Source organism: Anopheles arabiensis, chromosome 2 (genome assembly GCF_016920715.1).
Source record: "Anopheles arabiensis isolate DONGOLA chromosome 2, AaraD3, whole genome shotgun sequence".
Lineage (NCBI taxonomy): Eukaryota > Metazoa > Arthropoda > Insecta > Diptera > Culicidae > Anopheles > Anopheles arabiensis.
The window spans coordinates 107,615,353-107,639,739 of NC_053517.1; the positions used below are offsets into that span (position 1 = coordinate 107,615,353).

Genomic DNA, 24,387 nt, shown 5'->3' on the forward strand with positions numbered 1-24,387 from the left:
CGAATAAAAATGTGACTCATTGATAAGTTATTCCAAAATCATCGGAAAGGTATTGAAATTGGCTCTCTCTTGTAAAGCTCTTGGGTGGATACAATCGTTATCGCTTAATGCCTGACTGACAATTGAGCAAATGTGACGTGCATTTATTGAATTAGAAGAGGGAAAACAAAATCACACAATCTGGAACACCTGGCGCCTTCAAAACAATCTTCAAGCGATTCACACCTGCAACAGGTGTTCCAATGTGTTACCACTTTTTTTTTCGCCAGCCCTTATCAGCCTTGTCGATTAATAGAGCTTACACGAATTACGCGTGAGACACTTATAGCTTCATTCAAAAGCATTCCCTATGCCGCGGTAAGTCCACAGGAAGCGGCCAGCACGATAAGATCTTGATTGAATAATTACTGTCTTAATTTATTGCGCTGTTTGAACAGCTGCCGGAACGTTTTAAGCATGCGACCGACAATCGACAACGCATTCTTAAGCGGACATTGGAATTAGTCTTAAGCGCGTTCCCAAAACATGTGTCATTATGTCGTTTTTATCAGAGCTATTATTTCATTATTGTTTTTGGCCTGTGGAGTTGAGTATAGCGTACCAAAATTGTCAAAATAAATGTCATTAATCACATTCTTCGCAAAAAAAAACTCTTTTAAGATCAGCTTAATTACTTATTTGTTGCACATACTGCGCATATTGTACGATAAGTAAAATAACAACTTCATTTCGTGTATTATTGCCATCAAAATAAGGAAAAAAACAGGCATAAAATGACTTCACATGCTTGTACCGTTGTTATTGTTTATCAACAAGTCCATTAAAAAGTGCAATTCATCAAAACATTAACCATTTTTTGTGCAGTACAAAAACGAACCGTTTAAATCCATTTATGCAAGTGTAGTGCAGATTGCATACTCACTAGGCTCACGGCATCGCACATTGCATAGCCGTTTAGGGTAACGTGTTGAGCGTATTGCATACTTTCAGGCTAACATTTGTTATACTGTTTAAAAATCAACTGCAAACCCCGATTTTCGGTTTAACTTACGCTGTTAAGCATTAAAATCCTTATTAGTTCCGTGTTGTTTGCACATAATTTATGATTCATTTTCCCCTATCGCTACACCAGCTATGCAACGTTTGCCGTTTTTCACAACCAAGACCCCAATCACACACAAACATGTACAGTGCACTGCTCTAAATCATTGGACAGATGCTGCCATACTCCCGCAGCTTGTTGCAGTTCTCGTTCACGTTAAAAACGGACGCCGGACACTGGGCGAACATCATCATGCCCATGCAGCGCAGAATCGTGCCGGAGATGGGATGGCAGATCTTCTCGCCCTCGAAGCTCGGTTCCAGCTTGGCGCCCGCCTCGATCTCGTCCATCTTCTTTTCCGCCAGCTCGAAGCACGCGTTGGTGGCATCGCGCACCAGCGACATCCACTCCGGCTTGTCCTTGACCGCGTCCATGAACATCTTCGACAGATCGTCCCGCTTCAGCATACCGTCCGCGTACATGTTGGTCGCATTCATCGCACACTCAGCAATGCACTGTAACAACGGTGCGTTGTGGTGGAAATTTCAAATTTGGCAACAGAAAAGAACTGCAGCAGCAACTACTTACACAACCCCTGGGAATGCCATCCATCTGGAGCTGTTTCTTCGTCTGCTCGCCGTACTTCTTGTAGCAGTCCATCATGATCGTACCGTCCACCAGCATTGGCGTGGGGCAACATTCGGCCGGGTTCTGGTGATAAAAAAGGGATGAGCAATTTCTTTGTGGAGCTTCCTGTCATTCTACAGCAACTCACCGTATCGACAGGTGGACCGGCAGCACACGGATTATCGCCCGCCAGCACCCCGGCCTGGAGCAGGGCCCCGAAAGTGAGGAAACACAGTGCCAACTGCACCACAACACGCTGTCGCTGTCCCATCGCTCTACTCGACTGCAACTGAGAGACCACCGGTCGATGGGCGATCGCTTTCGTTTTTATCCCAACGTCCGATCTACCCTTTCCCACCGTACCAATGTCAACCTGCTTTCGGGGGCGATATCAGCCGATGCACGTTGTGGGGCGTTTGGAGGGATGAGGAGCTTGCATGGCTAATGGGGCCTTTTGCCTGCAGTGGGCACAATAGAATTCGACAGAGAACGACACACACAATGACAGAGAGAGCGAGAGAGGAGAGTGCGTACATAGAAGAGGGCTAGTTAGTAAATGGTCAGGTAATGGAAATAACCCTCACGAAAAGAAAAAAGTTGCCCACTCATCGCGGGGGAGCGCTTTTCATCGATTGTACTCGAGCTGCTTTGAATGCAAAAATCTGGCGCTTTCTGTTGATACAGAGCACTGAGCGCACGGTACTCTTAATTGATGGTTTGGCTTGCGGGTACGTAATGTTCAGACCACAGAGTGTGTGCGATCGTGCCATGGGATATAATTTGTATACTCCACAAACGATCGGTCATTTTTACCATTTGTTTGGCCTTTTTTTACCATGCACGTGGCGTGCCAGATGGTTGGGGCGTCAGACGGAAAAGCAATGTGCAGGGTTTAACGCAATTGTAGAGAAGCAACGGTTTAATTCTACCATCAGTTGGAATTACAACCATTTTGTATAGATCAAACAAAAGCTGTGGTACAATTTTGTATGATCAACATCACTCCAAAAAACCCTGTAATGGTTTTGCAGTGACAATATTTGCATTTTTTTACCTTTTTACATCCACATCAAACCTAATCAGGCTTATCATTGCGGTGATGGATAGGACATGATTGATCATACAAGGGCCGATAATTTAAAGCATCATCATGATCATCTAATCGGAATCGGATGGACAAACTGAGCCACAGATAAACATACAGAGTTTGAAATGCTGTGCTAATAATGGTTAAAGATGTTGTGGTTGTTAACATTAAAGAACAAATAGAAGCGATTAGTAAACAGACATTGCGATTAAGGTATCAAATGATTCAGACTTACTACATAAGAATATGAAGTATGAAACTTCAATCTAACTCACCACACTTTCACTGGAAATCTTCATAATAAATTGAATAACTTCTTCACTGCGTTAAACTTCCCTTACATCTGCTCAAGATGAACCTCATTATTCTACTGAAGCATCACGACACATGCGAAAAGCTAGCTCCAAACATCTCCACTGCCAAGCAAACAACTTCATCATAAGAAGTTGTACGGTATAATTTCACCCATAAAAGAACGACTGCTGCATTAAGTTAACATCTTAATGGGCAAGTGTTGACGTTAAATATTGCCCAACTGACATGTGAAACAAAGCGAGGGCAGAAGCTTTGATTGACACTTCAAGAATCCATCAGCATTTTCACTATGAAGTATTTGCAGGCATTGGACGAGACTCAGAATGATATAAAAGCTGCTCAGAAGATGCTCAGTACAAGCAGTACAATTCTAAGCGGAATACAGAAGAACATGGCTCACTTAAATCTCCTTCAAATCGGTGTCTTAAGCCTTGTTGGGCTCAGCTCCGTGTTTGCTGACAATCCCTGCCTTAAAGGACCTCCAGTGCCGAAGGTGAGAGTTGATGGTTGAATCACATGTAAGAGCTCTAATTTCCACTACTATTTCCACTCTCCAGAATGCAGCGGAATGTTGCGTCACGCCGTTCCTCGTGGAGCCGAGCGCCTTCATGACCTGCCACTCCAAATGGATCGGTCAAACGAAGCGCCAGATGGCAATGGAAGGCATTCCGCGTGGTTGTGTAGGTATCCCGTCCACAAGATAACAATTCAATATGGGTTTCAAGCCTTCTCTACTCCCTCTCAACAGTGCGTAGCTGAGTGCGTTATGAACTCCACCAACCTCTACTCGAACGGTAAAATAGATCGTGAAGCACTGACCAAACTGTACCTTGACTCGACCAAATCGATGGCCCCCGAATGGAACAAGATCACGTTGGACGCGATCGACGGGTGCTTCAAGATGGCGGACGCGATCAAGGACGAAATTGAGGCGGGCGCTAAGCTAACGCCTGCATTTGATGGGGAACAGATCTGCCATCCCATCTCCGGTACGATACTGGCCTGCATGGGCATGACGCTGTTCGCGGAGTGTCCGGCCAAGCTGTTCACCGTCAACGATGACTGCAACAAGCTGAAGAGCTATCACAGCAAGTGTCCGTTCTTGTAGATGGGGCTTCACAAATTTACGATGCTGATTTATGTATTCTTTTATAACCGCTAATAAAATCTGCACCATTGCACCACGTTGTAGCCTGAAATGGAAATTCAAATTGACCGTTAGCAATTTCGTTGAAAACTGACTGACGGAATCCTTTCTCACCCTCTTTCTCACAACCCTTTTCCTGTGAAAATGTTTACATGCTGCTCTCATCTTCCACACATCGCTGTATTGGTGTGCTCGCTCAAAAGTGCATCCACAAACTGCACGCCAAAATCGTTCGACATCGAACGCAGTAGGCGCATGCGCGCCCAGAACCAAAACAAACCACCATGGCACTAGCCTACCCTGTTCGTCCTTACACAATCCGCTTCAACTACACACAAACACACTCACACGGTAGCTGTCATCTGGGTCCAGCTTCGATTCACTGCGGTCGAAACGAATTCCATCCAGGTTTCGTCTCCCCAAAGTGGTCATCGTCAGAAGAGAAGAAAGCGCAATGGTTTGAAAAATTGTGTCGTACCGTCTGGTTCGTTTTGTCCCCGTGGTGTTTTCACGGCCAGTGCGATAATGTGATGCAACTGTGAGCAAAACCGTAACACCGAAATCACACACATATCCGTACCAGCCAGTAGCAGCAGCCTGCCTTGGTAACAACAGGGCCAAGTGAAGTGCAAAAGAAAGGGATTCCTGGACCGAAGATGTTGTGTACCGCGCTAGGGATTGTGCTCGGTGTGCTGGTCGGGCTGTACGGCCTGTTCGAGCTGCACTACTTTCTGCGAATGTGCCTTTGCGTGGTGTCGGCGCGCTTTCTCAAGAAGCGGATGCACATCCTCGACACGGGCACCGTGATGGGTGAGTAGTAGTAGTAGTTGTTGTAGTAGTAGGCCATGCTCCTTCCTTAGCGAGCTTGGGTTCGATTTTTCGTACCGCAGAGTACCGCGCGGATGCTAAATTTAGCATCAGTAGTTGTGTGGTTTCGATCGACTCTTCTTGACCGCTTGCCGGCGGTGGGGCATTAGCCCAAAGGGGAACCGAGAGAGAAAGAGAGAGAGAGAGCCATGTCATTAAGCTCTAGTTTACCATACACATGCATAAAACATTGGTCCAAGACATTGATTCGTTGGCGATCGATAATTGCTGGAGTGTGATAAGGAGCCGTTTCTTATTGCTCTTTATTGCTTCCAATACAGATTTCAACAAAGGAGCAACGTCCATTAAAATTGCTTTCTTTTTTTTTCTTTTCCAGGTCTTTGCCTAACGAATGACATCGACACGCTGCTTTACCACATGAACAATGCGCGCTATCTGCGTGAGATAGACTTTGCGCGGGTTGACTTCTACGAGCGGACCTCCCTGTACCGGACGATTCGAAGTAAAGGCGGATCGGTTGTACAAGGGGCCACCACCATCCGCTATCGGCGGTTCATACGTCCCTTCACGCGCTTCACGATCAGCTCCAGGGTAAGGTAATTCGCTTAAAAAGTGTTTCCTATTCCAACAACTTCCCTTGCTTCCACAGATCGTGTACTGGGACAATCAGTCCATCTTTATGGAGCATCGGTTTCTTGGCGGTACGGACGGCTTCATCCACTGTATTGCGCTCTGCCGCCAGCGCGTCATGCAGTGCTCGGTGGAGGACGTCATGGCAACGCTGCTCAAGAGCGGCATCAGCTTACCGTCCTCGTCCGGCGCAAAGAAGCTGCCGTCCAACACGACCAGTTCGACCGAATTTCTGGAGAAGGTGGAGACGGGTGGTGTCATTGAAGCACCGAGCCTGGCCAAGCCCGATCTGCCGCCCGAGGTGGCCAAGTGGCTCGAGTGGAACGACATCTCCAGCGCAAGCCTGCGGAGCGAATGTTGAGGCATGTGAGACTAGCAAAGCTGCATTCCACGGGGATGGTACTTGAGACTCCAATTCGGTGTCTCTGAGGCTGTTATTGTGTCCGCTTTGATGTTGTGCACAGCTCCTTAGTTGCGTAGAGCAAAAACAAACGGGTGTGTGTGGAGGCGCCCAGCTTTCTGCCCGTCACCACGTGCGTAATAGCCTAGAAACCTTTTCCTCGCTCACTCGCACTATCTCTCTATCTTTCTCACTCTCTCTCTCCCTCTCTCTCTGCTCATTGTTGTTGACCCTTTTTCTAGTAGTTTAACACACAAAAACAGTGGAAATAAAGCCAAAAGGCTTCAAAACGGTCCTTTCTCCAGCGTTTTAAATCTCCATCTTGAATGATACTCGTGTTTCAAGCCGCTTTATTAACCGTGGTTTGGTCGTCTACAAGTGTATAGAACAATCCCAAAGTTTTGAATCCCGTCACCCTTTTGTCGTATCGCAACCGACAGTGCTCTATCTACTGACGCAGCGCACTGAACGGGCAGTTCTTCAGGAAGTTCCAGATCGCATCACACTCCGTCGAGGTGGAGCGCAGGTTGGTCGGGCAGTCGCTGAACACGGTCGTGTGGATGCAGTCGACCAGGAAGCTGGCCTCCGGATTGCACACCTGCGTACCCTTCGGCGTGGTCTTCTTCTGGTCCGCCACGTTCTTCTGGAACTCCTTGTCCTTCTTGTCGGCCTTGGCCGTGCACTCCTTGATCGCCTTGCGGACCACGTTCAGCCACGGGCTGTTCGCCGGCAGACTGTCCGTGAACACGCTGTTCAGCTTCTTCTCATCGACATCACCGCGGCGGTTGTAGATGCCGGTGCTGTTCAGGATGCACTCCGACATGCACTAGAAGCAAGGATTTGGATGTCAATGTCGTTTTTTGGGAGCATTTTAAACCGTTTGCACATCAGTTACCTCCGTCTTGGGCATGCTGGCGGCACCCTTGTCCGCGGCGTCCTTGTCGATGGGGAACTTCTCGAAGCACGAGCTCACGATCGTCACGTCCAGCAGCTTCGGGATGGTGCAGCAGGTGAACGGGTCCGTCTTGAGGTCCAGCTTGCCGCACGTGTTGGGGGCACCGGCCACCAGCAGGCTGCCGCACAGCACCAGGAACACTTTGCCGACGATCGGATTCATTGTTTGGTAGTTTTGAGGTTAGTTGGAGGGATTTTACAGAACCTGAAGCTGTACACCAGTTGCTTGACTGACTCTATCCATCGAGGATGGGAGTTATTTATACTCCGTATGTGCATTTGGACGTATGGTAATAATGGAACTTTAATAGGAACTTGTTATTTTCTGGAATCAATTTTCTCACTTCCAGAATAAATGTGAAAATGAACTGTTAATTGTGCGTTATTTTGATTCTGAAATCAAGGTGACGTGTCCGTTGGGTCCCAACACTTCACGGACCATTACGCACCTCCCCAACATGATGATGATGATGAGCCGTTAATTCGACAATATCACAATCCCATCAAGCAGCAGGCGGGAGAGAAATTTTATAAAAAGCACCCAAAACTCTCCCATTCACCTAAAGCGTAAGTGACCTTCCTTCCGTCACCATGGCACCACTTCTCCTGCTCTGCACACTGTGTGCCCTTCTTCTGCCCACCCTGAACGCTCAGGCGGTCACCGGTAATAAGGCGGCAAACGGCACCACCTGCCCGGAAGCGGACGTTGCCATACGGGACGTCACCCCGCAGCAGTGTTGTGGCAGCTTTCTCGAGGCACACAAAGCCATCATCGACTGTATGGGCAAAACCGGTACCGGCGCCGGTACATCCTGCATTGCGCACTGCATCCTGCAGAACTTCCACACCCAGAAGCTGCTGGTCGGGTCGACGGTTTCGGTGTCGCAGATGATCACGATCGGGCCGAAGCTGTTCGCGCACTACGAGCGCTGCCATACCGATCTGTTCGAGTACGTGATTGGTAATGTGTTCGATGGGGACTTTCGGCGCGTGATTTGTGACGAGCGGTTGAACCGATTCTTCGAGTGTATGGTCAGGAGCTGGTTCGAGGTAAGGGGAGCCATTTTTCTTTCCAGTTTCTTGTGGTTATGTTATGTCCGGGCTTTATTCTTTTCTTTCTTTCGAAGGACTGTTTGGGCTTCGATGACGCGAATCCTAAGTGTGGAGAACTGCAAAAGGTTGTCAAGTCGTCGAGCTGTAGCTTGAGCTCGTTCTTCACCAAACCCGAAACGGCGTAGTAGTCCTTGACAACTCGGTCCGTTGTGTCTTGTGTCAAATCAAAAGGCAACCAAGAGCCGTTAATAAACATGTTTTGAATTGAACTGCTGCACCCAAATCATTTATCCAAGAGATTGTTTCGTCCATGTTGCTGAAGTCGTGCTTTATAATTTGACCTTGATATATTGCAGTTAAGGATCACCTGTCACCGGTAAGTGGCTTTAAAACAATATTTTTTGTTTCTTTCAACAACAAAAAAACGATTGAATTCAAATTAGTTACTTGAACGGAACACCCCTTAGCGCACCACAATCCAACCATGATGTTCTATAAGTAGTAGCGCCATCTAGTGGCGATCTTAATTTTGCGATCATAGATACACAATTTTACGCATAGATCACATAGTACTCAGTGCCACCCCAAGCAAGTTTAACCCAACATTAATGCCTGAATGAGCAACAGACAATTAGTTTAATAACCTAAAACATGGCAAGCTATAGCATCCGCTAGAGGTCGCTAACTGGTTGTCAATTAAGAGACACTCTCTGACGTTCTTCGACAAAATTTTGTCAATCTTCCTCCGTTTATTTTTCTCGTAATATTTTTTTATTTTTTATTTATTTATTTATTTTATGTATATATTTGCTTGCTCTAACTATTGTCTTCCTCGTGGGATTAATAAAACATTATTTAACTTAAAAAAAACTAAGTGAGGGGAACGGGGAAAGATGCAACAAGGGGAAAAAGGGATTATGGTGGGGATGAAGAGTAGGTCGTACTCGATAGATGAAATAAGCAAATGTAGAAGAAGAAATCTTTCGTCAACATAGAGAAGCAAAAAGCGCCACAGTTCACTATGATAAGAAACTCATAACTGTAAAATGATAAAGTTTCATTAGTAATGTGTTGTTTTTTTCCGGTCTACCAAACATTCATCATCACTATGATCCCTGGATTGAAGCCTTATCTAGATAGAAATATCTAGAGCCAGATAAAACGAACCGAAAACGGAAAGTCCTGTTTCTCATTACTGTTACTTACTGCCGTAATACCGCCGTCACATGATACGATAAAAAGTTTTTTTTTTACAAAAGCTGCATACCTACATGATTATTTTTTATTCACAAACTGAATGTGCTGATTTAACAAATTTGCCAATGATTTTTATAAAATACAACGGTGCTTTGCACGCACTTCTAGGAAGTTTCCGGATTGTTGATGGTGGCGATGGTGGTAGCTGAAAGCATTTGGGTCAGATGTCCCCACTGTACAGTTGTCATATATTTAGGATGGGTTTTAAAAATATCCAGTCTCTCTAACCTGTTCTCATATTAAGATGTAGATATCAACTGTGTCACACACGAAGCTTCGATCTTCAGAGTAACTGGTAGTTGATCGAAATATGTAAGTATCTTTTACACTGTTTTACGGAATGTTAACAGCAAATGTTCAGCGATCGCGAGATGGTTTTGCAGTGCAATAGCAGCTGTGCTGCTGAAAAACATCTCGCGAGCGTTGAATAATGATGTTAGCATTAGTTACTGACCTCCGAAGAGGAAACGACTCATGTTCCAAAATATTGGATTCATGTTCCACAGTCCCGGGCATAGGCAACGTTTTCATACATCAGGTTCGCAATCTTAGAATTGACACACAACGAATCGTAAAATTTGCTCCCGTAGGTTGGGTTGCAAACCCCTGTAGTCATCGCGAATGCATTAAAGTAGTAATGGGTGGTATGCGAACATACTGCCATAAGACTTTATGGCTCAGATTGCTCCTTGCTCCACAATTCAACACTACTTCAAAGCATTCCGTTTAGGGCAGTTCCCGCTCAAGTCTCGACATAGGATAGATTTGTGATGTGCTGCCCCATTTTTGTCACGGATGTATTGCTTTAGTCAACCTTAGCGGCAAAACGACAAAGTGTTTCAGTGCGTCGAGTCAACCAGCGCAATCGATTTATGACAAAATAGAGCCTCACGGAATCTTATCTTACATTCGAGATTAGAGAGACTGCAAATAACGCCAAGGCTTACATGGGTTTGCAACTTATCTTCAGATAGTAACGTACTTTTACGATACGTCAAGTGTCACGCCCTTGATTGCTATACGATTGATGAGAACGTTGCTACCCGTTGTTAAGGGGGAAATTACGAAAAATATATACGCTGAACGCTGGTATACGGCTCATTGCACATCGGACACTTGGTAGTAGTGGCGGCACACCTGCCACATGCCACCACGTGTCCGCACGGCATGAAAACCGTATCAAATGGTCGAGTGAAACAAATTTTGCAACACTTTTCATCCGACACTTCGTCCTGCTCTTTATCCTTGCTCACATTACCAAGTCCAGAACGCTCCGAACTGGCTATGAGCGCACTGTTTGTGACCTTCTCCCCCCTACATTCCGCAATGAACTCGGGCGTCTTCACTAGCTTCACGTACGGGCATTCGCTAAAGTTCCTCACATGCTCCACCCACGGGTCATCCTCGGCCAGCCAGTCCCGCAGGTTGCCACCGCAGTAAAAGCACGCCACCACATCACTCTTGCCGGTGTAGAAAAATCCCGCATCAGCCATCCGCTCGGGTGTTTGTGGCATCGATTTGGGCCACTCCTTAAAGGTCGCTAACCGATCGCCCTCTATTCGGTACTGCGGGTACTTCTGCCTATAGAAGGGCATCGTATCATTTTGCGTCCTTTGCGACTGCCTTTCCAGTTCGTTCTGGCGATTGAGCCTATTCGATTCTGCCGCCGCTGCTGTTGCTGCCATTTCTCTTGCAATCGGGCACGATCTCCCCTAACTGATCGAGAAAGTCTGGATCAATAGGCACATTGTTTGTTGGCCGTTTGGTCATCAGTCTGCAGTGGGGTGACCATTTCAAGTGTTCCTCTATCACGACGTCGTGCTCGTCCCATCCTCCAAGCTCGATGCGGCAAAAGTAGCAGCGCACACAATCCCGGTACCCGGTGTAGAAGAAGCCCCAACGAGCTAGTTCCTCTGGGTAGATGTAAGGAACAGTCCACAACAGATCATACGTTCGCAGCCGGTTTATCTCATAGTTAAGACATTCCTCTGGTACGACGTGTGTAACACGATATTCAGCTATATCTCTACAAATGCAACTTACTACAGCAGATGCCATGCGTCTACTAGTGCACTTTCCTAACGTTATCGTGTTATGTTGTCGTGTTAAGTGTTATCTCCTATGGCCAGATTGCGATAAAACTATTTTATCAATTGCTCTATCTAATAATCTGATTGTGATACAATTCCTTTTTATCCCTGTAACTACGTTCCACCATTTGCAGCTGTCTGCGAACTCAATTGTCGACGTATCAGTGGCGCGTATCAGCGGTGCTTGTTGTACGCTCTGTGACTTGGAAGCATTGATCAAGTTATCTAAAAAATTAAGAAAAAAAATATATTAATACACTTCATACAATGTCAACTAAAGTTCTATCAAACACAATTATCTTCTTTAAATAGTAAGCAATCGTAGTGTGTACAGTACATCCACCGTGAGCGTGATTTTACAGTACATTGTGAATGAGTGTGTTTGAATTCAATATTTGTATCGAATGAGTTACATTATACCATAACGAAGATTTCTTTAACTCCTGTGTGAGTTAATTCTCCAAGTTACGACTAGCAGCTCACTCACAGAGCGATTGAACTCATGCATGGGTAAAACAACTTTACTGAGAGTTTAATCATTTTCGAGAGTTACGAGAGTTGAAATGTGAGTTACCTGTTCAGGCCAAACAATTCCGATGATTCCGAGCGATTCCGACGATTCTAGAAGATTCTGAATAATCCAACGGTTCTGAAGACGCACGGTCAGTTTTTTTTTTGCATTTCCTTTCTGCCACTCTCAAATCTAACTCATGTACTAACTGAATAATCTTACGTTACCGGAGTGATTAACTTCACTAAATAATAATCATATTCACGGATTATTTTCATTACGCGAGTATTAAGTAAAGAGTTGACAGATAACAAACAGGGTTCATAAACTTTTCGTTAATTTTAACTCATTCAATGCAAATAAGTAAACTCACTCGCTTGGTATTAAATCAACAGATGGTACATCATCTGAATCTAAGGATGGCAACACATTTCGTGTGCCCGCTCCTACAACGCCGCGGTAAAGTACTATAGCAACCATCTAGTAGTCAGAAAAATGTGTGTGTTTGTGAAAATGAGTATCGGGACGTACGCCGCCACTACGAACGTGTTCAATGATAACAGCCATCATGTTGTGCGGCACGCAATGTCTCAGATAAGATTTCGCATTATCTGAGGACGTTTAAAAGCGGAGTTTTGAACTCTTATACATAAGGATTCTGAATTTAAACAACACTCACAAAACAGCTTTGATAGTGGTTTTTCATATTGGTTCTGAACTTTTTAGCTAATGTGTACTTCTTTTAAGAAGCAATCATTTCCCACTGCAGCAGACCAAGTCTCGGTTATCACAATGGTTTTAAAAATCTTAGTTGTTATTATACACTTTGCACATCCCATGTTAACTCTTTCAGTGAGTTATTATACTGTGCGAAAAGCATGCGTTGATATGTTGGGTGAAACTGTTGGATTGTCACTTTCATACACTTTCAACTGTAGGCTTTAACTATCTTCATCGGCAGGTATTTACCTGGTTGGTTTTACCTGCCTCGATGAATGTATCAAGATAGCCGTCGTAAAACGTTTATCACATCACAATTGATTACATTACCTTAAAAGGAGGTCGAGAGATTGGTTGAAATTTGATCGAGTAAATCAGACTGAACACGTACGAACAGCTCGTTCCTCTTACTGGTCCCGCAGCTTGCACTCACTTGCGCACTACTGACGCTGTTGCTGTGTTTCACAACCTATATCACCTACTGGTTGCTTCGCTTATCTTACAGGGGTTTCCCACGATTCACATTGGTATCGTCTCTGTGGACATCAATGCAATTGAACCAAACAATTTTAAGAAACAACCAATAAAAACTCACACTTATCAGATGGCGATACAGGGTTTACTAGCATAATAAACAACTATCCACATGTGTGTTATTCAATTGAACAGAGTAGCTTACACCATCTGACGTGTGAGCAAGTGGTAGACAGCGGTGTCTATTCAAAACGACTATAGTTATAAACAAGTGGACAGCTGTTTATTATGCTGGTAAACCCTGTAAGCTCAAATGGATAGTAGACGTGCATCCATCATTTCGACCATAATGTCCATAATGTCCACAAATTTGGCAGAGAAATGTTCTTTACGACTCAACTTTAAAGGAACAAATGTCCTGACGATCGTTTACTTGCTTGCGTAGTTTCTTCGACTATCTTTGGACCGGTCGTTTTGCGATCGTAGCGGCAAACATTTGTGAAGTGACTGCATGTACAATTCAATGAATCGGTGACACGTCCGATGACGCAGGCACAATTGGCCAACTCATTTTATTAGCATATTCCCAACCTTCGCAATTACGGTTGCGCCCGCCCCAACTATGGAAGCTTGTCCATTATGGCACATCCACCTACACCGCACCACCGATCGACTGATCGATCGACCGACTTCCAAACAATCAAAATCTGTCCCCCGGTCTAACCACTAGCGGGTAAAATAAATGGCGTGTGACATCAAAAACGGTCACCAACGTGCGCGATCAATCCGCGAGACTGTGTATGTGTGATCGAGTGATGCATGACCGTGTTGGCTAATACCACCCCCGACAACTCCCTCACAAATGCGACACTAATTATCGGTTGTTTTTGAAATACCAGTCACAAAACAGCAAATGCGTAATGTGTGCTGCTGTGGATTTCTTCTCACGTTTTCGCTTCGCGATCACGCGGAGTCGGAAATTCCTCATCGATGGCGTGTTGTGTAGGTGACGAAGAAAACAATTGCCCCTCCCCCAGATTACAGGGAGCCTTCCCCTCCTCCAACGAGGTGCACATGTAATGCAGTGCCACTTAGCAATGCATATGCAATTTAGAAGAAAAAAATGCAACCGCCCAAGCAAAATAATATCAAAATGGTTCAGTCATAAAACGCGTTCAATCACGTTCACAGAGTGCGATAGGGTTCAATAACGATGTGTATTGATGCTGCAATTCAATGACAACAGGAAATGCCTCATGGCTTACACCAAAGCTATTGGATCAGAAATCAAATGTTTCATACTGATGATACTCCAAATTCCCCGAAATCTGATAAGATTGGCGCCGTTTACAACGATAGTACATTTCCTTTAACTGCTCACTTCCGCCTTACTCATTGACTCAGTCACTCAATGTCTGCACTTTATACTTTTCTAATGCCTTTCGATGCCACACTACTCAAAGACTGCATCGCGCCGTCGTGTTGCTTAAAAATAGCCGTAACACTAAAATAGTTTCTCCACAACTCTTCCAGACACAGTCGGCAGCGGAGGATTGGTAGGTACGTACAGGAATTGTCTGCGAATCCAGACACTGTCTCGCCGGCCCCCGGGGGCTTCGAAATGCACGGAATATTGCACTGCGCACATCGCACTTCAAAGACATGAGCAGAGTTTGGTTTGGCCTAATGAGGACGAGATGAGATGGTGCTTGGCCATGGGAAACCCAAAAATAAATCCAATCCCAGACGCGTCTGGCAAATCCCGTGTGTCCGTGTCGCGCAGCATCACGTGCGTATGTTTGGGATTAAAATAAATTACAACCACGTAGAAGAGGAGCGGAGGAGAGCGCTCAGCCGAGTTACGCACTGATCACAAACCGGCAACTGGTTAAAGAGACCAACAACACAGGCCAGTCATCATTTAAAAGAAAGGAAGAAAACCGACATTTGAAAACGCCTTCCGAGTTTGTGTATAAGTGTATTTTAACATTTTTCTTTATAGTTTATTTTTTTACTTCATTACAGTTAGCTTATTCTACTACCACACTTGAATATTATACCATTTTTTTTTCTTCAGCTTTTCATGCATCGTTACATTTTAGGTACTGTTAAAGTGCTTTTTGCTGTTTCGGCTGCAGGAGATCATTTAGTTTCACATTGTTTTTTAGCTTGTAGTGTAAGGATGTACGAGGATTCAAGGAGATGCCGATATTGTTACATTATCCAGTTTTATGTCTAAACAATTATTGAGTCATTTCGGTGTTTTGAAGTGTGTACACAGCTGACGGGGAGATTTTGTATACCGCGCTTTTTGCCCATCTATCTCCTATCGATTCGATTGTTGCGAGTCCGTACCACATACTCTACACATAATTGGGTGAAACGCGCAATCTTCTATTTGCAAATGGCCACCCCTACTACCTTGATGTTTTCGGTATACCACACACCAAAGTACTCGCGTACAAGTTAGTCAAGTTATTAATCCTGGTGGGTGGGTTCGCCTCCTTCACAACGCACGTGTTCTTACGCATCTTAGAAAGAATATCGCTTTGATCGCGTTTTAAAATCGTCAACAAGAACTGCAGTGCAAGAAGTTCGAGCTTAAATCCTATCTGTACATTGTTACTATTCGAAGCTCACCTAGACAGCTGCAACGACAGCAGCAGAGACGTCGTAAATGCTCACGGTGCGAAGGTCCATTCGGCGATGGACAACAACACCACATGCCCAACAACTTTCATTTGTGATATGCTACTAGTGCCTGTGTTCCGAATGCCAGGTTACAGTGTAGGGGGGAGGGGGTGGTTTGATGCTTCTCTTAATGTATAGGAAAATTTTATTTTCCATTTAACACATACTCTCTCTTTCTCTCTCGCTATCGGTGCTGTCTCTACCTTCTTTACACTGTTGTTGCCAAGTCAGTTGCCAATGTGAACAGCATTATTCGCACGCTTGCGGGATGGTTTCAAACAGTAAAGTTGTCACAATGGTAGTAGTGACAGAGGGTGTTAAAAAACGTTACCCTGAGCGATGAATAATGCTGCGCGCAGTGGAAACTGGCACGGAAAAACAGTGTATAATCCTTTCGCGGCTCCCAGTCCAAGTTAGTAAAAAGCTAATAAGCACGCTCTACATGATTTCCGGTACGTGTGTACAAGACGCTCGGTGGGAAGGTACATTAGCTCCTCTCTGCCCACACACGCTATGTACACCTAATATTCCCTTTTTCCTTGCAAATGCCTAATATTCCCTTTTCCGTTTCGTCCTCCTGCGAGAACTGACCCGGTTCCGAAATCCATTCGACCTAAGTTCACATACGCACTTCTCACACATAGGCACGGCCCAGGTAACAACGTCGGGCGCTGGATCAGAGGGGAAGGGGGGTATTAGAAAGGATAGCTAAATTCAAGGATTCTTCTTTCCGAGACGTTCCCACGCAGCATTTGCTGATTCGATGCAAATAAGGCTTCGCTTTCTTACGACAGGTACAGCCGTAGCACGTTGATGAACGGTTGCTGACAGAGCGGACACTTGCTGACGGACGATGCGCACTTGGCGCAGGCGACGACGTGCCCGCACGGCATGAACGCGGTGTTGTACTCGTTGACGAAGCAGATCTTGCAGATCTTACCGTCGGACGGTACGCGCCGATCGCCACCCGCATCGTCCTCGCCCTCGTCACTGCCGGACGAGTGGTCGCTGCAGCGCAGGGTGCGCTCCTCGTCCGCCATCGGCGTCGGCGAGCTGAATCCGCTCGAGGAGGCGGGCGAGGTGCTCATGATCGACGACGACGCCGAACTGATGCCGGACGTGGACGGCTGGGACGAGGCGGAAGACATCGCGGAAGACGTGCTGGCAGCGGAGGAGGCGGAAGCCGCCTCCTTCAGCTCGTTGCACTTCTGAATGAACTCGCGGCCCTTCATCAGCTGCAGGTAGTGGCAGTTGCTGTACCAGATCGCGTGCTGCTGCCACGGGTCGTCCTCCTGCTCCCAGTCCTTGAGCCCACCGCCACAGCTGAAGCACTTGACGCGGTCGCTCATGCCCGTGTAGAAGAAGCCAGCGTCGCTCAGCTGCTGCGGTTTCTGCTTCAGCGACGTCGGCCAGTCCTCGTACGACTTCAGCCGGTCCGCCTCGATCGCGTAGTTCGGGTACTCGGGGCGGCGCATGAGACTGTGCTCGCCCATCAGCACCTCATTGTTCCAGTCGGCGGCCGACATCGTGGCCTGATCTTGCTGCAATGCACCGGCACCAATGGGGGCGGCGGACGCCGCCATACTGCTGCTACCTACTCCACTCCCGACCGACGGCATCGGCTCGCTCTCCCCGGCGGAAGCAGCCGCGGCACCAGCGGCACTGCTCAGACTGATATCGCTCGCCCCGCTCCACGAATCGCCGCTCAGCCGGTCCAAATCTATCCGCACCCGATCGTCGGCATTCTCCGCGTACGAATTGTGCCGCACGCTGATGCCGCAGGTGTCGAAGCTCGGCTCCGGCACGGCATCGAGATAGTTCGCGTTCAGCGGCACGTTGTTGGTGGGGCGCTTCTTCAGCAGCGGACAGTACGGCGACCAGCGCAGATGCTCCTGGATCACGTCGTCCTGCGGTTCCCACAGCCCGATCTCCACCCGGCAGAAGTAACACTTGACCGTGTCATCGGTGCCGACGTAGTAAAACCCGTACCGGGCCAGCACGTTCGGGCTGATGAACGTGACCGGCCAGCGGGAGGTGAAGCTGCGTAACCGGTTCTCCTCGATGTGGAAGTACTCCGGTGACATGCAGGCGAGATCGTCATCCTTGTGCTTGTTGTCGGGCAGGTCGATCGGTGGGGCGGGTAGCGATAGTGCATGGGCCATCTCAGGCATGTCGCCGCTGTCGGGCTCCTTTGTCGAGGGGGTGGTGGTGGTGGTGGTGGGGTTGGTGGCGGTTGCCGATGACGGTTGCCGATGGGCGGAAGCTTTCGTCGCCGCAGCGATCGTCGGAGATCCCTCCGAGTGCTGGAAGCGGGCAAACAGTTCGACCTTCAGGTACCGATGCGTCTTCTGGAGCACGAGCACGAGCTTTTGCACAAAGAGGGCTAGACAAAGCTGAAAGCAACCAGTAGTAGCGTGCTGTGAGTCCATGTAACAGCGTTTGCGCACAAACACAACGATGGACAACCAGAGCACGCGCTGTAGAAGTAGTAGTGATATGTGTCACGTCACGTCACGTCACGCGGCGCACGACGTTCAAGTGATACCGAGCGAGCTGCTGGTGTACAAAGGACGGCTTCTCGTTGTAACAACAAACTGTCCACTGGGGTACACCGTGACGGGCCGGTAGTGGTGCTGCTGTCGCTGTTGTGAAATGTTCTGCAAGTACGTGTCGTCAACACGGTTGGTGGCCACGGTGCGCAGGATTAAGCGCACAACAGGACAATTGGTCGTATCGATCGATGCAGCTTGGGCCACGGTTTGCTCTCACTCACGCACCACACACGCACGCACAACAAGCGGTCGAAATAAGAGCAGAAAACAATCTGGAAGGGTGGCAGAGATAAGAGGGAAAGATAGGGGGGGAGAGAAAGAGAAAGAGAAAGAAATTGTTTAGAATTTTTCCACTGCAAAGCGAGTCTCAACACAACAATTCTACTGGGTGAAATCATCAAAATGCAAATATCTTGTCACGTGCTAAAGCGGCTTACGAAGGCCGGAAATGCGGCGCCTACAGATAATGATAATAGTTGACATACGCGGTTGATGATTCATCGAGCGATAGGAAACACTGTGTCATTACTTAGGTAAGTGTTTTTCCATATCATTGCACGGTGCGTCACTCGGTCATAAGATCAGCTTTATGCAGCAGACGACCTGATTGTATGCGTCCTTGCCTTCAAAAAAGAAACCCCTCGTCTGTGTGTCAGTCTCCTCGACCCATATGGCGCGGACATGTCAGAACGAATCTAATCCTTCGCAGAAGGTGCACGCACGCGGCACACGAACAGGGAGAGAGCGCAGCAGCAGCAGCAGGCGCAGCTGATGGATGTGATTATCCTCTTTCCAAATAGGGGGAAAAGCAAAACTATAATGAAACAAATGTCCTACTGCGAACAATCAGTCATAGAGAGTTCACACACACACACACACACACACACACGTGCCCTTCTCTCGTCGCACTCTGCCCGCAAGCCCTCTCACACAATGTGAGCCTTTTTGTTCCTTTGACGCTCTCGTGTGGTCCCTCGGTTCATGCTTCATGCTTTATTGAATAAAAGAGACTGCAACCGAACCTTGCCTCTCTCTCTCTCCCTTTCTTTCGCTTCATTTTCCGGTCCCGTGGAACACACGAAACGATTCCCAAAAAAAAAAAAAAAAAAGCTGAACCGGCAGCTGCAGGATGAAAGTTTCCGAAAAGGATCACGCGTCGGGGATCACCATCCATTTTTCGAGAGCCCGGTGGCGGGTGTCGCGCACACAACCTGCCGTTTTTGTTTCATCCCTCTGCTTCCTTCTGCACCACCACCAACTTCCACCATTTCTTCTTTTCTAACCCAGTTAAGGAAGGGAAATGGGTTTTTCGGGCACAACATAAAAACCGCACACCAACACGCGGGCGAGCGAGCGCTTGGCGGCGACAGTGCAGCTGCCGTTGATGACGCTTGCCGAATGAACGACCTGCGGGACACATTTCGGTGGCACGGAAAGTGAGGCAGATGTTTCTGCGTGTGTTTGATGATGGCACACGGCAGCAGATGATCCTGCTGATTGCTATTTGCCTGTTGAAATTCAACCAGTCGTTTCCTCCACACACACACTTTGATCGCATCATCTGATCGTTGGTGTTTGGCTCGGGGCTTGCCTGGAACCGGAATGAAAAACTGAGAAACCCTTAAAGGAACCAAACAGAGCGGCAGATGATTTCGATTCTGCTGGCAGATGTGAAGAACGTCCTATAATAATCGTAAAACATTTCGACCAACGTTCTGCCCAACACCAAAGAGAGCGAGCTTAATCACTTCACCGCAATTTCGTATTCCGGTGGCATTCGTTTGCACGGCAACACCCTGTTTTTTGTCCCTCTGCAGACATTCCTCACCCGGTAGGCTCCACAGAGCACACCACCGCACCTTTGCTTTTTAAATACCGCGAGCGCCACCACTAACTAAACACACGAAACGACCTTTCCAAGCAGCCATCAAAGCTGCACATTCTCGTCTCCTCCAGTCGATTCTTTCTCTCCGTGCGACTCCGTGTGGGGGCTTCCCTTGACAAGCCTCCTCTCACGCTCTCCAAACGCAACCTGGGGCGCAAGAGACGGCCACTGTGCCGTGTAGCGAGAGGTGAAGCGAATCGAACGGGGTTTGTCGTGACCGGTCGAAGTCCGCATTCCATTCCCACAGATCTTGGGCCCCACCAGCCAAAGGGGAAAACACGATCCCGCGAGCAGCCGCCAACCGAACTGCGGGCTTGGTAATAAAACAAAGCGAAAATCAGAGCACTACCACCACCACCACCACCACACTAACTGCATTGGTGGGTTTAAGTGTTTCTCGCCCGCTGCATTGCGCATCGATCTCGGTTTTCTCGCGCGCGAGGATCGTGTGCGCGCTCAAGTTGTTCAAGTTTTTCCCTCCCGTTTTCCACCGGCTGATGGAAAGGGGCAACAAATAACGAGTTTTTCGAGCGGCAACTCTCAGATGGGTGAGTAGTCATGGCTCATAAGCTTATGATAGGACGAGCATTTTTCATTTCAAGGTATAATTAACATTTTTTCTATAATCATATCTTTAAAAGTAATGAGATAAGAATGGAATTTTATCAAAAAAGGTTAGTTAATCAGGGTTAGCAAAAACACATGACCTGCTGAAGACGTCAACGATGCCTGGATGTGGCGCTATCACCTTGAAAAACAAGAACGCCCATCAAATCCAATACTTATCAAACAAAACTGTGCGCAGTGTCACGTGTATGATTGGCGCAAATCCGGGTACAAAGTTTGTTTAAAAAGATAACACATAAAATGAAGGAACACGATGGTATAAATACAACGCAGGAAGATTCCCGGCGCCGCCATATTGCTGGAACGGAAAGAAAAGTAGGAAGCAAAACCACTTTCTTTCCCACTTTTCTCCCGCAGCAGTTGGGAACGAACGTCGCACCCTCTCCCCCTCATCGCAAGAGAGGCTTAATTTCTGTTTTATTTTATTATGCAGGTCGTGCTAACAACACACAACCCCCATGTGCATGTGCACACACACGCGCGCACATTAACATTAGCAGCTGGGTTTGGTACGACGACCGGGCTTGTCCGGGCGGTTAGTGGGTGCATGCGCTCACCATCAACCCATCCCACACGAACGGCCGGAAAAGAAGCGCCGGCGGAGTGTTTTCGGCATCAGATGTGATGATGATGCCATTCCCTCTTACTCCCTTACTCCTCCGTTCCCACTCAGCCCTTGTTCCTTCCCTCACCACGATAGCACAATAACGTCTCGTCGTCATGCGCTCATGCGTCCAAGAGTTTCCGGCATGGCAGCAGTCCCCTGAGCGGATTGGTAAGTATGGTAAGAGGGAACAAACACACACACTCACGGAGTTGTGAGTCTTCGCCCGGGATATCACCCTAAAATAAAAAAAAAAATAAAATGTCCGTTCCACACGAACGTTTATGGCCGCTTCCGGCGGATGTGTGTACGGGAAGGTAATACCCTCGATCTGTCTCTCTTCCAGCGACCAGCCATTTGCATTTCGAACAAACAATGCGAGGGCCCAGTGTTTGATATGCATGTTTTATATATGCGGCTGTTTGGGCCTACAACCCTCCCCTCCCTCTCTCCCTTCTATTCAGGTTTGTCTCGCTAGAATACATTTTCGGTACGTCACACGCTACTGACTTTACTTAGGTTAGAAGAAACTCAGAACTGAACATGCATTCAATTCAGTGTTGCGTGTTCAACAATCACACTCAGCCAGAAGAAGTGTTTGCAACCAAAAGTGGAGCAGTTTAAACCGCTAAGCCATCATTTCCTTCAAGCCAAATAATGCCCCACGGCCCGTGTATATTAACACTGCTCAATCGTGACAAGAGAGATAAGATAGACTAATCACAATCCAACATCCTTGATACTGTTTATAATCCCTTACCTTTGGAAAATGTATAATAGTCTCGTTGGAGATGGTGACGGTGGTGGTAGTTTTGTAGAATGAGATTGATAGCGCCTTCAACAAATAACTTTAATAACAGCTTGTGTCTCTCCTCCTCTCGAAGTACGCGTACTCGTGTGTAAATATCCTTTGGTTTGCTTAATACTTTGATGAGTTCGTTCCAAACAAGTCTGCCTCCTGCGCTTCGTTCCTTATCAATATCACAAGCCTCTCTCTATCTTATGAAGACTGCTGCTGCTATAGCCTCGTGGACACTAGATCGACAACACACTCCAAAAACGGAAAAAATCGATTGGCCTTGGGTGTTGTGTCTTACTACGCAGTTTCCACACACACACAGTTCGTTTTTTTTTTTTTTGTACAGTCGAGGGGAATATATGTAGTGCAGTTGCCCCGCAAAAGGGTCGTGTATAGATTATTGTCCCCGTGGCGAGGTTTTTCCCCCTTATTTCCTCTGTCTAACGCGCACTTTCTTCGCACACTAGGTATTGTTTGTTGCTGCTAGGGTGTGCTTTCGAGAAGCAGCGCAAAAAACGTGTATAAATTTGGCACACAGCCGACGACGGCGGCGGCTGTAGACGCGCAATTCAAACAAGGACCCGGAAATAGTCCTGCGCATACAAACACACACAGAATCACAAGGACACGGGGTACACACAGACACAAGGGGGAAGGTGGTAGAATATAATCCCTTCTTTCTCTGTTTAACTGGCACTTGGTTTTGTAATGGATAGTTCCAGTTCAGGTTCGATGTTTTTCTGTTCTGAGAAACCGACCCTACACACTACAGGCACAAACACAACTGTTCGTGTTGCAAGCGAACTACACAACACCATAAAAGAGGGTTGTGTGGGGTTCACTTCCGCTTTTTCGCGCCTGCTGTCACACCACACACCACGTACAATGTTTTCTAAGTAAAATCACACTCTAAGCCCTATTTGTAACATAGAGCGGAGTAAAATACGTTTATTGCTGGTAGTAGTAATGTGGTGCTTTAAAGGGCAAAACCACACGCTCTAGAGAACGTCGGGTTAGTGATGTGAATGCACTAATCGTTCAAGCAATCCACTCACATACACAGCTGTGCACTTCTCTCACACCACTAACACACAGTTTGCGACGGACGCGCGATTTGGGAGAGACGACCTTTCCGAAGTACGTTCTACTCCGTACTGACAGCAGCGGTGGCAGTGTCTCGACCGATCGCTGGCGAGTCGGCGAACTAGGACTCTGTGCCGCTCCGTGTTAGGAATGCGGCCCTTCAACCTTGTTCCAAGGGTCGTCGTCGGCTGTGCATTCTCTCTCTCGTTCTTTTTCAGTATTTTTCACTCGCATTGCTCTCTCTCTCCCCCTCTCTCTCGTACACATTGTCGTCGTGCTTGCATCTTTTACAAACAGATGCGTTTATTATGCGCATACACACACACCCATACAAACGCACCAAAAGTATGCTATGTATGTTTGCTGCTTCTGTGTATGTGTGCCAGCACGATGCATGAATGTAAACAGATCTCACAGCTGCGCATTGGAGTGGAAACTCGGCAGAGGCAAAACATCTCGATCGATGATGGTGGTGGTGATGGTGGTGGTAGTAGTAGTGTTGGCAAACGAAAATTTCACACACATTCATGAAAAGGGAATTTTCTCGGAAAATTTTCAAGCATTTTATATAATTTGTGAAGAAACATTCGCTGATTATATATAATTTTACAAGATCGCTTCACAAGATCGAACCCTCAATAAAGCGCATCTAAAGAAGCAAAAAGTCGTCTAAAACTGGTCATAAAATCTTCCTCAGAATTCTGAAACTGGTTGTGAGCTGAAAGTGCCTCGGACTGCATACGCAGTGGGCCCAACACACACAGAACAAGCAAAAACCGTCAGCCCAGTAGTGGTGTGTGTTGGGGGCAGCAATATGCAGTTCAGCAAAATTGCACAACGCAACCAGCGATTGCTTTTTACGGTCATGCGCGCAGCCTCTCTCTAGCCGACTGCAACCGGAGACCTAAGAGGCAACAACGTCTAACTAACGCCACAGCAGCAGCAGCAACTTATATCCGACGAGCGATTGAACCAACCAACCACTACTACTACTACTACCAACAACTGCTC

General features: G+C 47.0%; 7 protein-coding genes across 7 annotated transcripts; 3 read left to right on the forward strand and 4 right to left on the reverse strand.

Annotated features, from left to right (window-relative positions):
- Positions 1-1,078: 1,078 nt before the first annotated feature.
- Positions 1,079-2,091, reverse strand: LOC120894419. Its single transcript, XM_040296979.1, has 3 exons — positions 1,818-2,091; positions 1,631-1,753; positions 1,079-1,557 (listed from the first exon to the last, which is right to left on the reverse strand). The coding sequence occupies exons 1-3, from the start codon at positions 1,938-1,940 to the stop codon at positions 1,201-1,203; spliced, it is 603 nt and encodes a 200-aa protein (XP_040152913.1). The 5' UTR covers positions 1,941-2,091; the 3' UTR covers positions 1,079-1,200.
- Positions 2,092-3,360: 1,269 nt separating this feature from the next.
- LOC120894417 lies at positions 3,361-4,276 on the forward strand. Its single transcript, XM_040296977.1, has 3 exons — positions 3,361-3,564; positions 3,629-3,751; positions 3,820-4,276. The coding sequence occupies exons 1-3, from the start codon at positions 3,361-3,363 to the stop codon at positions 4,177-4,179; spliced, it is 687 nt and encodes a 228-aa protein (XP_040152911.1). The 3' UTR covers positions 4,180-4,276.
- Positions 4,277-4,559: 283 nt separating this feature from the next.
- Positions 4,560-6,371, forward strand: LOC120894416 (protein THEM6). The gene is made up of 3 exons (XM_040296975.1): positions 4,560-5,028; positions 5,423-5,637; positions 5,696-6,371. Exons 1-3 carry the CDS (start codon positions 4,875-4,877, stop codon positions 6,035-6,037), a joined length of 711 nt encoding a protein of 236 aa, XP_040152909.1. The 5' UTR covers positions 4,560-4,874; the 3' UTR covers positions 6,038-6,371.
- Positions 6,372-6,383: 12 nt separating this feature from the next.
- LOC120894420 lies at positions 6,384-7,446 on the reverse strand. Its single transcript, XM_040296980.1, has 2 exons — positions 6,972-7,446; positions 6,384-6,902 (listed from the first exon to the last, which is right to left on the reverse strand). The coding sequence occupies exons 1-2, from the start codon at positions 7,191-7,193 to the stop codon at positions 6,525-6,527; spliced, it is 600 nt and encodes a 199-aa protein (XP_040152914.1). The 5' UTR covers positions 7,194-7,446; the 3' UTR covers positions 6,384-6,524.
- Positions 7,447-7,607: 161 nt separating this feature from the next.
- On the forward strand, positions 7,608-8,352 carry LOC120894421. The gene is made up of 2 exons (XM_040296981.1): positions 7,608-8,080; positions 8,158-8,352. The coding sequence occupies exons 1-2, from the start codon at positions 7,622-7,624 to the stop codon at positions 8,266-8,268; spliced, it is 570 nt and encodes a 189-aa protein (XP_040152915.1). The 5' UTR covers positions 7,608-7,621; the 3' UTR covers positions 8,269-8,352.
- Positions 8,353-9,843: 1,491 nt separating this feature from the next.
- Positions 9,844-11,036, reverse strand: LOC120894418 (death-associated inhibitor of apoptosis 1-like). Its single transcript, XM_040296978.1, has one exon. It carries the CDS (start codon positions 11,023-11,025, stop codon positions 10,402-10,404), a length of 624 nt encoding a protein of 207 aa, XP_040152912.1. The 5' UTR covers positions 11,026-11,036; the 3' UTR covers positions 9,844-10,401.
- Positions 11,037-15,087: 4,051 nt separating this feature from the next.
- Positions 15,088-23,509, reverse strand: LOC120894413 (death-associated inhibitor of apoptosis 1). The gene is made up of 2 exons (XM_040296972.1): positions 22,255-23,509; positions 15,088-18,650 (listed from the first exon to the last, which is right to left on the reverse strand). The coding sequence occupies exon 2, from the start codon at positions 18,253-18,255 to the stop codon at positions 16,612-16,614; it is 1,644 nt and encodes a 547-aa protein (XP_040152906.1). The 5' UTR covers positions 18,256-18,650; positions 22,255-23,509; the 3' UTR covers positions 15,088-16,611.
- Positions 23,510-24,387: the final 878 nt, after the last annotated feature.

Coding starts and splice junctions, on each gene's coding strand:
- LOC120894421 (XM_040296981.1), top strand. CDS start 7,622: ATGGCACCACTTCTCCTGCTCTGCACACTGTGTGCCCTTCTTCTGCCC. Junction 8,081..8,157: donor TGGTCAGGAGCTGGTTCGAG/GTAAGGGGAGCC, acceptor TTTCTTTCGAAG/GACTGTTTGGGCTTCGATGA.
- LOC120894417 (XM_040296977.1), top strand. CDS start 3,361: ATGAAGTATTTGCAGGCATTGGACGAGACTCAGAATGATATAAAAGCT. Junction 3,565..3,628: donor AAGGACCTCCAGTGCCGAAG/GTGAGAGTTGAT, acceptor TCCACTCTCCAG/AATGCAGCGGAATGTTGCGT. Junction 3,752..3,819: donor AAGGCATTCCGCGTGGTTGT/GTAGGTATCCCG, acceptor CCCTCTCAACAG/TGCGTAGCTGAGTGCGTTAT.
- LOC120894419 (XM_040296979.1), bottom strand. CDS start 1,940: ATGGGACAGCGACAGCGTGTTGTGGTGCAGTTGGCACTGTGTTTCCTC. Junction 1,754..1,817: donor CCGGTCCACCTGTCGATACG/GTGAGTTGCTGT, acceptor TTTTATCACCAG/AACCCGGCCGAATGTTGCCC. Junction 1,558..1,630: donor ATGGCATTCCCAGGGGTTGT/GTAAGTAGTTGC, acceptor CCGTTGTTACAG/TGCATTGCTGAGTGTGCGAT.
- LOC120894416 (XM_040296975.1), top strand. CDS start 4,875: ATGTTGTGTACCGCGCTAGGGATTGTGCTCGGTGTGCTGGTCGGGCTG. Junction 5,029..5,422: donor CGACACGGGCACCGTGATGG/GTGAGTAGTAGT, acceptor TTTCTTTTCCAG/GTCTTTGCCTAACGAATGAC. Junction 5,638..5,695: donor GCTTCACGATCAGCTCCAGG/GTAAGGTAATTC, acceptor TTGCTTCCACAG/ATCGTGTACTGGGACAATCA.
- LOC120894413 (XM_040296972.1), bottom strand. CDS start 18,255: ATGGACTCACAGCACGCTACTACTGGTTGCTTTCAGCTTTGTCTAGCC.
- LOC120894420 (XM_040296980.1), bottom strand. CDS start 7,193: ATGAATCCGATCGTCGGCAAAGTGTTCCTGGTGCTGTGCGGCAGCCTG. Junction 6,903..6,971: donor CCAGCATGCCCAAGACGGAG/GTAACTGATGTG, acceptor CCTTGCTTCTAG/TGCATGTCGGAGTGCATCCT.
- LOC120894418 (XM_040296978.1), bottom strand. CDS start 11,025: ATGGCAGCAACAGCAGCGGCGGCAGAATCGAATAGGCTCAATCGCCAG.